General features: G+C 45.2%; 1 protein-coding gene across 2 annotated transcripts; it reads left to right on the top strand.

Annotated features, from left to right (window-relative positions):
• Positions 1–523: 523 nt before the first annotated feature.
• On the top strand, positions 524–8,104 carry DRD2 (dopamine receptor D2; the record flags this gene model as incomplete). Of its 2 annotated transcripts, XM_082493797.1 has the most annotated exons (7): positions 524–805; positions 3,735–3,844; positions 4,369–4,505; positions 5,179–5,369; positions 6,264–6,350; positions 7,004–7,343; positions 7,911–8,104. In XM_082493797.1, 7 exons carry the CDS (start codon positions 524–526, stop codon positions 8,102–8,104), a joined length of 1,341 nt encoding a protein of 446 aa, XP_082349923.1. The 2 variants fall into 2 exon arrangements, with proteins under 2 accessions (XP_082349923.1, XP_082349924.1); XM_082493798.1 differs by lacking the exon at positions 6,264–6,350.
• Positions 8,105–10,513: the final 2,409 nt, after the last annotated feature.

Here is a 10,513-nt window from a genome sequence, read left to right as displayed (position 1 = left end):
TATTTATTTATTTATTTCCCTGCAGGAGGAAAAAGTAAGGAAAAGCAATGGGAAAAAAATAAAGAATACAGCCCAAAGCCCCAAGAAGCACATGAAAAATAAACAAAGTGGGTCACGGCACATCTGCCCTGACCTGTGCACACCTAACACGGAGCAGTTAGTGGTTAGGGACTGTCAGGGGAGTCGACACAAAAGTCCCAGGCACTCTGCCTGAATGGGCTGTGATGCAGAGTAACTAATATTTCTGGCCAGAGAAATCTGGGGGATGAACCGGAAATAGAAATTAACTTCTTGAATCCCTGCCTAGGTGTCTGACCATCAGTTCAGCCTCCCATCTAGGTCTTCATCACATTTCTAACCTGGCAACTATTTGCACACAAGAATTCAGGGTAGGGGGAAGGAGCTCCCAAGAGTGAGGTAGCACATGTGTAATGGTTTTATTTTTATTTTGTGTGTTGGCCTTTGACTGTCTTTTCACCATCTTTGTGTCAGGGTGGAGCTGGGACCTGGCACTTTTACCTCCATGGATCCCCTAAACCTCTCTTGGTACAATGGTGACATCGGTGACAGGAACTGGAGCAAGCCACTCAACGAGTCCAACGCAGACCAGAAGCCTCAGTATAACTACTACGCCATGCTGCTCACCCTCCTCATCTTTGTCATTGTTTTTGGCAATGTGCTGGTGTGTATGGCTGTGTCCAGGGAAAAAGCCCTTCAGACTACCACGAATTACCTGATCGTGAGTTTGGCAGTGGCAGATCTCTTGGTAGCAACTCTGGTCATGCCTTGGGTGGTCTATCTGGAGGTAGGTGACCTGGTTTTCTTTTGCAGTACTGAACGTTTCTGGTGGATGAGTATGCAGAGAGAAGGTTTAGCAGCCTGGACATCAGCTATTTCAAGACCTCCTGAATTTCTGCGAACAAAAGTGTTTTTAATTTCCTAACATTTGGTCAGATTTTTTCCAGGACATGGACCTGATAGCAGATGACAGGCTGACTTGAAAATACACTGTTGTTCAGAGGACTAAATGTCAATCCAATTGCATTGAAAATCTGGCCTCTAAATAGAGGCATCAAGAGCGAAAGGACCCCAATTTTGTTTTCAGAACTACGTAGATGAAGCATAAGAATGAGCCTGCAACAACATTATGGGCGTCACACTAATAAACTGCAGCAAATAGTAATCAAACCCCTGCTTTTGAAGGACGACAGTAGTGAGAAGAGCTGGCAATTGTAGAGGTAGGATGTAAATCCAGAGCTTTTATGTCACAATATACGAGGGAAACAGAATTGCAGGTGAGCTACTTTTCGTATTGCTGCCACTAGCACGTCACTTTGGTACAAGAGAGCTCTATACTTCTGCATACAGAGCCATATTTTAGTGGCACTGTGGTTTGTGAAAGCCAAATGCTCCCAAGACCGCCACCTGTTTACTTGATGGCATATGACTCTTGCAACAGTGAATAGCTGAAAGAACGAAATGAACCTCTAGGGAAAAGAATAAGAGAAGATACACAGCCCCTCTCCCTTGGGCCCCTTGGCTGGGTTGCCCGTGTTCTTCAGTCGGCTGAGAGCTGGCATGCTGGTGGCGATCACAACCGAGAGACTGACTGGTGGTGAGAAAGCGTAAGACTGAAACTATATTGAGTTTACAATTACTTTTCAGGCACTTGTTTACGAGAGCAAATGATAAAACAAAGAGGAGAGCAGGGGAAGAAGCCATAATCAATTAGCCCACTAAGTATTAATGCAAAGCAAAACAAACCCAGTCACATGACATAGGCTGTCAAGAAAGCACAATACCAATTACTGGTCTAGTTGATTATTGTTTTCGTGGCACTTTAAAAATGTAAAGCATCGTGCATCTGCTAAAGCTTATTAACATGACCACAGGCTGGTTGTGACTGTAGTCAGTGCCTCTGGGACTAGTTATGCTCTTCTATTCTATTCCTCTTTGGTGACAACCCATTGTAAGCAGAGGCCTATGTTGTGAGAAGCTCTTGCTCTCTTAGGCCCAAGTATAAGAGTCTCTCAGACGCTTCTTATTTTAACGTGAAAGAATGAAGCACAAGTGATGTAAGATACTTTCCCCTTTCTGGGCTCGTGCGTAAACGGAGCAGGTCAGGAACCGCAGCTTCCTTAATCTACCAAGTAGGACAATCAGGCCTCTACATCTCAGCAATACATTTTTTTTCTAATTTACTTTTGCCCTTTCTGCTCTTATCCACACTCTGCTAAGCTGACTGCTAGCTTGAAGCAACAAAAAACTTGACACATACTTGCTGACAGAGAAGGAGCCATTGGACTGAGGTGGGTTAGGCACACTGTGGTCCCTCTCTGGGTCTGCAATCTGAAACCAAAACCGGGCAGAACCCTTGGTTCTGTAAGTATCTTCATTTTTTTTTAGGCTTTATGTCACAAGCCCGGACAAATATGAACGTCAAAAGGAAATCCTTTTAAAAATCAGCCTCGATGCAAACAAATCTTCCTCCAAGCTTCGGAGGTTTCTCCTACGTAAATGAAAGCACTAAGAGAAAGAACTGCTGCAGTTTACAGCATCTCCCATAAATTTGAAACTATGCGTTCAGGAAACTGATTTTGCAGAGGTTTATATCTGGCTGGAAACCTTTGCCTTTGGGCAAATTCTCATCAAAGTTTCTGATGTAACTGTCTCTAAAGTGCTTTTTTAATCACTGAGTATTCATCTGTCACTCAGGCTTCAATGCAGTCATTCTTTCTTTCTTCTTTATGCTGCCTATGGTTATGTATATCAGAGCAGAAATAACTGAAGAATAGATATCTTATTAATTCTATTTTCAAATGCAGTAGGACTATTTTTATTAGAGGGAAATATACTTTTTTCATCACATGTCAAATACAGCAGTCCTAATAATTGCTATTAAACTTAATTGGCAAAGTTCAGTGTCAATAATGAGATAAGTGAAGAGAAAAAGGCTACTGGTAACTGGAAGTGTTATCATTCGTTCTTTGTCTTTATCACAACACGTAGCATGTTGAAGAATTTTCATTCTAAATTAAATTCATTTTGTTCACAAAAAAGAAACGTGAGGAATTTCTGCCCCGATTTTTTAAACTAAGAAACAAAGAAAAAGCTCCTGCTTCTCTACCGCTGACCTTTGCTAGGTATAATTGCAAAAAAAGTGTCTAATAAAAAGCTATAAGCACAATTAGGGGTGCTCAGGATATAAAATTACTGTGTTTCCTTCCCAATACTTCTTTGCAATGCTTGAGACGTGTTTAAGCTCCTACATAGTTCCCTCTGAGGAGACTTGCGCTCCCTTATGCTGTTGGAATATGAGCCCAGGTTTGTGTTTGCCGTTTGGGCTGCCCAACTCCATACAGAGTAACAGGATGGAATTAGGAAGGACAAAATCACACCAGTCCTCAGGGGACTGCTTTAGAGAATGTTTTGGATGGAGCGGGGTACTTCCTTTGTGGCCGTGCCGTCATTTGAGACCTTTAGACTAGACAGGACAAAGTCCTTGAAGGCGCTCAAAGGCAAACGATCCTACTTGACAGAGTCTGTGACTGATTGCATGTGACCTAATTCCAGCTGGAACTTGTGTAGACAAAATTCTGATCCCTCTTGAACCAGCAGAATGCCAGCTACCAGCAAGCATCTCTGTCTTTGTGCAAATGACTCCCTTTAGACCCTCTCAATAGCAGTGAATTCTCAGTGAATTCTTTTACTGACCTTATTCTCCCTCTTTGCAGGTGGTTGGCGAGTGGAAGTTTAGTCGCATCCACTGTGATATCTTTGTAACCCTCGATGTTATGATGTGTACTGCCAGTATCCTCAACCTCTGTGCCATCAGCATTGACAGGTGAGGGCTCCGTGGCAGCAAGCTGCATCAAATCCACGGTAGCAAGTCACGGCCATCTTTATATGGTGTAATTATACCTGTGATTCAGAGACTTGAAAATGGCACGAGCTACAGGTGTTGACATCTTTTGAAGAGCAATTTAGGGGACGTAAACGAGGTCAGAGCAGGGGTAGCATCAGAAGCAGACGCAGAAACGCTCGCTGGTCTTGAGAATATAAATGGAATTGTCTGTGCGTGTCCCCATTAGTTCAGTCCTGCTGTTTATGTACTCGAATCGTGAAGCAGTCGTCAGTGGGAAGGCAGCAGCTCAGAGAGAGTGGAAGAAAAATGCTATGCTAAGCTGACCCCAGCCTCATGCCTTCCAAAACAGGGAATGCAGACATCTTGGAGATTCATGAAACCTGACTTGCCCTATATTCTCTTGCTGGACCAGGCTTTCAGACACAGTAACTATGTGTGATTTCCCACATAGTTTGTCAGCGCTGCTCATAACTATAAACTGGGTTTGTATCTTCACACTGCAGGTACACAGCAGTAGCAATGCCAATGCTGTACAATACTCGCTACAGCTCGAAGCGCAGGGTCACGGTCATGATCGCTGTGGTCTGGGTGCTTTCATTTGCCATCTCCTGCCCACTCCTCTTTGGCCTCAACAACACAGGTGAGTGGTGATGCCACCTGCAACAGGAGATTGGCGTCTTCCTGGCTGTACTGGGTCCCCACGTAGGCTTCCGTTACAAGTCAGGAATAAACATGGGGATCAGATTTTAGGTGTATTGGGATGTATCTGTCCCTGTTTCAGGTGTCCTCACCCCAGACTATTTCTGTCAGTTGCTTCTGGATCTGTTTCATCTCTTGCTGTTCCAGACTAGTGTTTTAGACGCATCAGAACTGAGGTTACCTAGAAGGTTACACAACACTCGTCAATGTTACCTTAACATTTGTCCATGACAAAAGCAAAATCCCTCTTATACTAAAACATCTGAAAAGGAAAGTCATGGGACAAATAGCTTCACTGAGACAGGCAAGAAAAGCACTGGGTGTTCAGCCATCGGTTTCATAGGAAGACTGGATTGTGTACAGCGCGGGATCGGTGGGCTTCTAGTTATAAGGCAAGCAACAGCCAGGGACTTTGGGTCGTATGTGACTCCCTATGAGCCGAGGGGAGTTGGCTGTCTGGGTACCACTTCCAGCTGACATGGTGGTCGCCCCTGGAACCCAAACCCCTCACTTGCTGGGTACTCTGTGCCTTCGGAAAGAGGGAGAGAAGAGGGGGAAGCCGGTGCCAGCTCCCAGCAGCAGCGACAACAAGCCTGAAACTTTTTGTCTTCCAGACGAGAATGAGTGCATCATTGCCAATCCTGCCTTTGTCGTGTATTCCTCCATCGTCTCCTTCTACGTGCCCTTCATTGTCACCCTGCTGGTGTACGTGCAGATTTACATAGTGCTCCGGAAGCGCAGGAAGCGTGTCAACACCAAGCGCAGCAGCCACGGCCTGGACTCGGACACGCAAGCCCCGCTGAAGGTAACTAGACCCCTGCCTTGCTCTCCGCAGTCTCCGTCCTTTCCCCTTCCTGCTCCGCTTCATTCCCCAAAGCACGTCCTCCTTTCCCCAAATGGCACTAGCCGGACTAGGTGAAATACTGGCTCACAAAGGTGAATGCCGAGTCCCGTGCCATTTTGGGGTCCCGGTTACGCACTCCGGATTATCAGGTCACTGGCTGGGCGCTTCACAGGCCTCCCTGGATCTCAGGGGAGGCTCCATCAGCAGATCTGCATTAGGAGCCGCTTCATTAACCAGACTGCGTTTCCTTTGGCTCTGCTAAGTTTGGGCCGGGGTACCCAAGACTACAGGCTATACTATGTTCTGAGTCAGACCTGCTGTTGTGACGAAGAAGTTCAATGGAAATTGTTTGCGTGGCTGGGGTGCAAACTACATCGCTGGTAATGATACCTCCGCAGTGAAAACAGCCTCTCAAAGCATGAGATATGCGTATAAGTGGAGTCCAGCTGAGCGTGTTAAGTGTGAGGCCGCTTGTCAAAACGCTACTCTCGCAGCACATGCAAAACAAGCAGTAGGAATGTATAGTCCCGGAGGCACCACCTCCAAACTGCGTTGCCTCAGAGGCTCCAAACTGTGTTGCCTCAGAGGCCAGTGCCATGTCAAGCAAAGGAGGCAGGGATAGACAGAAGCATTAGCAGATCTTTGTGGTTTCTCTCCTTTGGTGAAAAGCATAAGGGATACTTGCCTCCGTCACTGCTCCTTCCGAGTAGTTTTCCATCATTCTTAGCACCGTAGTCACACTGATTAATTTCTGCTTCATGCCCTGTGTTTGTATTTCCACGTGCCTCCCTTACCAGCTTCCCTTCCCAATTAATATCTGTTTGTGTAACCTCTGAGCTGGTGCTTGCCCCTTAGGACAAATGCACTCATCCAGAAGACGTCAAGCTCTGCACAGTTATTGTGAAGTCCAATGGGAGTTTCCAAGTTAATAAGCGCAAAGTGGTGAGTGTTAAAGAGAAGTGGTAGCTTTTCAGAGCATTTAGCTTTCCCCTTTTCTCCTCTCAGGACACAAAATGAATATATGTAGGGTGGGAGAAAAATAAACTAAGAACAAAGGTTACCATTCAGTCTCAAAATTTAAATATTCTTCCCATTCCTTAGAGTGAAGCAGGGGCTTTAAGTTCACAGAGCTCAAAAAGCCAGACTAAGCTCACCTAAAGATCAGCTATAAAAGCCATGACATTATAACATTTTGTGTCTTTGATTTTCTTCTCCTCTCTGTTATTTATCTTAAGTCTTGGACTGCATTGACTTTGTTGGGTTTTGCTTGTTGATTTCGTTTTTATTTATGTATATTCTGAAAACGAACTAAAGACTACGGGGAGCGGAGACAGTGTCTCTCCTATTTCTTAGCCTCTTTGTGCAATAAAGGAGAGTCATTCACTGCAGTTCTGTCGATCCCATCTACCCGAAAGTATTCTTGTCTGTAAACGTTTTACAGCCCTTTCTCCAAGCACCTGCCAAAAAATGTAGGGAGAGAGAAGAGGGATTGATTGTTCTTCAACATCATCCAGCTTCACTCTGTAAGGAATGTTCATTGCTCCTCTCTGTGTATTTATCTGTCTTTATGTTGTGGACATTTGATTCTTGTCCAGGAGGCGGAGAGTCACATAGAAGAGATGGAAATGGAGATGGTGTCCAGTACCAGCCCCCCTGAGAAAACCACCACTAAACCAGCGGCACCAAGTAACCACCAGCTGGTTGTGCCAGTTGCATCTAATCAGGGCACCAACTCGACCCTGCAGGCGCCCTTGGATAGCCCTGGGAAAGTAGAGAAGAACGGACATGCCAAAGAAGCACCCTACACAGCCAAGGTCTTTGAGATCCAGTCTATGCCCAATGGCAAGACAAGGACCTCTCTCAAGACTGTGAGCAGGAGGAAACTGTCACAACAGAAGGAAAAGAAAGCCACTCAGATGCTAGCCATTGTACTCGGTGAGAGCGCACATTGGCTTCCTCTTGTGTTTCTCCAGAAAAGCAATAGCTACCCGGGATAAGGGAAGCCGGGCTGAATGTCCAGCGTAGACTGTTTTTCCTGGCCTCCGCAGCAGTACTCTCACTGGCTACGTTAGAGGATACGTAGGCAAGAGGCTGCCAATAGCAAGGCTACCTCCTTCCCAGCTAGGAACAGTGCACGGTGCCGTACAAAAGGCTCAGAAAGCTGTCCATCTGTGGGGTGCTCGGACGGCCAAAAGACAGCTAGGTGCAGGGGCAAGAGAGCTCCTGGGCTCTCTAGAACACAGAAAGCAGCGTAGCTTAGCAAGAAACCGGCACCTCCGAAGGCCAGGTTTTTTGAGGTAACTGGTCTAATTACATCAGGAACGAAGTTCTTTAGTACCTGGATACTCAGAATATAGACTATGAGACTTACCAGACAAACAGAAGGCTTATTCCTCAGGGAAACGCTTTTCCTGTATACCAAAAGAACCTTACTGTTCTCATAGTCTCAAAATTTGTCCAGCTTTCAGCAATCAAAAATCTGTCTCTTTCCTTTTCCCCCAGGTGTTTTCATCATCTGCTGGCTCCCATTCTTCATCACTCACATCCTGAACATGCACTGCGATTGCAGCATCCCCCCAGCCATGTACAGCGCCTTTACGTGGCTTGGATATGTCAACAGTGCTGTCAACCCAATTATTTACACCACCTTCAACATTGAATTTCGCAAGGCTTTCCTGAAGATCCTCCACTGCTAAAAGTAAAAACAGCAACCACACTTTCAAGAAAGAGAAAAAAGAAACTAATGCCATTCACGCGCACAAACGGGCAGCCATGGAGAGGTCTCGAGCTCTTGTATTGGGCATGAGGCCTACAGTGTTACAGCAGTGCCATGCCCACGCACCTCTTGGTGGGGATGTAATGAGGACCGTCACGTGGGAGGTTCTCTCATCCCTCGAGGTGACCTTTGGACTCTGGGACACCAATCCCAAAGGCACTTTTCAGAGCTACCCTCACACTGTGTTTAAAGCGGAAGCAAAAATCAAGACATACTCACTTGATTCTTGCCTGTGGCCATCTAACCTCGAGTGCATTAAACACAGACAGTCGCAGAGCCACGTGAAGGTAGCGATAGGTCACTGCCGCTACTGGCTTGCGTGTTACATCATTGATACAATTCTCACCAAAGACAAGACCATCTTTTCCGCTTTGCAATAGGAGCCAGAGCTTGCGGAAACTCCATGCAATAGCTTTGCCTTCACCTCGAGCTGACTTACCCAGTATTAAACTGCTGAAGCCTTCGGAAAAAACTTTAAGCGGTCCCCAGGTGGGCTAAGAAGGTTCTGGCACCTACAGATCCTATCCCTGCAACAACGTGGGCCTACAAGCAACGGGCAAAAGGAAGAAGGGGAGCCTAAGTCTCACGCAGGACCACTGCATCAGTGTATATATGAATAAATAGGATGAATTGAACAGAAGCCCGGGCCAAAAAATAGAAGGAGAGAAACTAAAGAAGTGATACCTTCTATTGCATGGTTTACATTCAGATCAAACAGGACACCAACTCTCACCTGCCATCAGCCAGCCCAGCAGCAATTTCTGCCCACCAGCATTTCGCCTCCAGTCTCTTACAAGAAGTTACAAAACTAGGTGAGGAGTGTTAGTGGGGTGAGTGCAGAAACATGAAGACAGTGTGCCAGGTGAGGCACTGGCAGCCACGTCCATCTCAGATGTGAACTTGAACAAGTCAGCTAAGTTAGGTCCAATTCTTCTCACCTAACTTCAGGGTGCCATGAAGCCAAGGACCACCTCAGATATGATTTCCCTATGTCTCTCAACAGAGAGAGTGCAGAATAACATTGTGCCTAATTTACATCAACAGTAAATTAAATAAAACCGTGTGTTTTAGAAAAAGCCAGAATAAAAGCCCAAGAAAGTCCCTAGTTGGAGCTGCTCCTGTGTCCAAGTCGGACTCTGGAAAGGTTTGGACGTTTCCAGCATCCCTTACCCTCTAATATCTATCTTCCGTGGATTAAAACAATTGAAAACCCGTAACAGCATAATTTCACCACGCCGACTCTGGAATTGCCAAATCCACCCTGTACTTACTAATTGTGCTCAGTTCAAAATATATTTTGTAATATCTCTGTAAAGAAAATATAGTAAGATGAATAAAATGACATGGAAATAGGACTGGCTAGAAATTAATGTAGGATCTGGAGAACGAGATGATTACAATAGCCATATGCAGAGGCAGGCTCCAAAGTTCTAGTTACCTGCTGTTTTCTAAAGGTGTTAAAACACAACCCGGAGAGCAATATAATCCCTTTTCTCTCTATGCAGTTGGTGGAATAGTTGCATCGTTTCTGCTTCAAAATAGATAAAGACCGCTGCCAAGGGGACTTTCTTTTGTTCTCTGGTTTTCCTGCATTGCTAACAAAGCACTTTCCTGCAGGATGGACTGGTAGGGCTGGTAGAATGTGTTCCAGCTGTATATCAAGAAGAGATTATGCCAAGCAGCTATAACACGTGCTCTCAGCTGTTTTTTGAAACTGAAACGGGAGTCCCACCATGATGCAAGGATTTCTGTTCTAAACTTTGTATTCCTGGAAGAGGCCGATAGCCAGTGTTATTAGTATTTAGCCCATGGACTTGTATAACATTTGAACATGGCTCCTCAAGGTCTGTTCATAGCTATAAATTTAAATGAAGAGTGGTCCTACAGATGCCTAAATGTGTCCCAGTGTAGTGCAGGATTTTAGGATATACCCTCAGCAGACATAAGTCCTATGTATTGACTGAATAGGAGAGTACATGCTTACCAGAGCAACATTTTGTTGATGTACATGAACCAGCTGTTACATGATGCTGTCAGAACAAAACGTTATGACCATGTAAGATGGGGCCAGTCACTCTTCTGTCTTAGCATTGTAATGCACAGCTAGGAAACCTTCATACTTTGTACCATAATAGCATTACAAGCAAGGGAAAAAAAACCATTTCTTACAGAAGCACAGGGAACTTCCAATCCTTTTTGAATCAGAAAATTGGAAACACCAACTCAAGAAATCTCAGGCACACATTATTAGTTCTTTTTCCCCCCAGTTTTAACTGCGCAAGTTCAGTCAGTAATGGGAATCAAATCAGACTGGTATTACTGAAAAGAT

Source organism: Vanellus vanellus, assembly GCF_965231255.1.
Source record: "Vanellus vanellus genome assembly, chromosome: 21".
In the NCBI taxonomy this organism is placed as follows: Eukaryota; Metazoa; Chordata; class Aves; order Charadriiformes; family Charadriidae; genus Vanellus; species Vanellus vanellus.
Note: the sequence above shows the minus strand (reverse complement) of the source record. Positions and strands in the feature narration are given on the sequence as shown.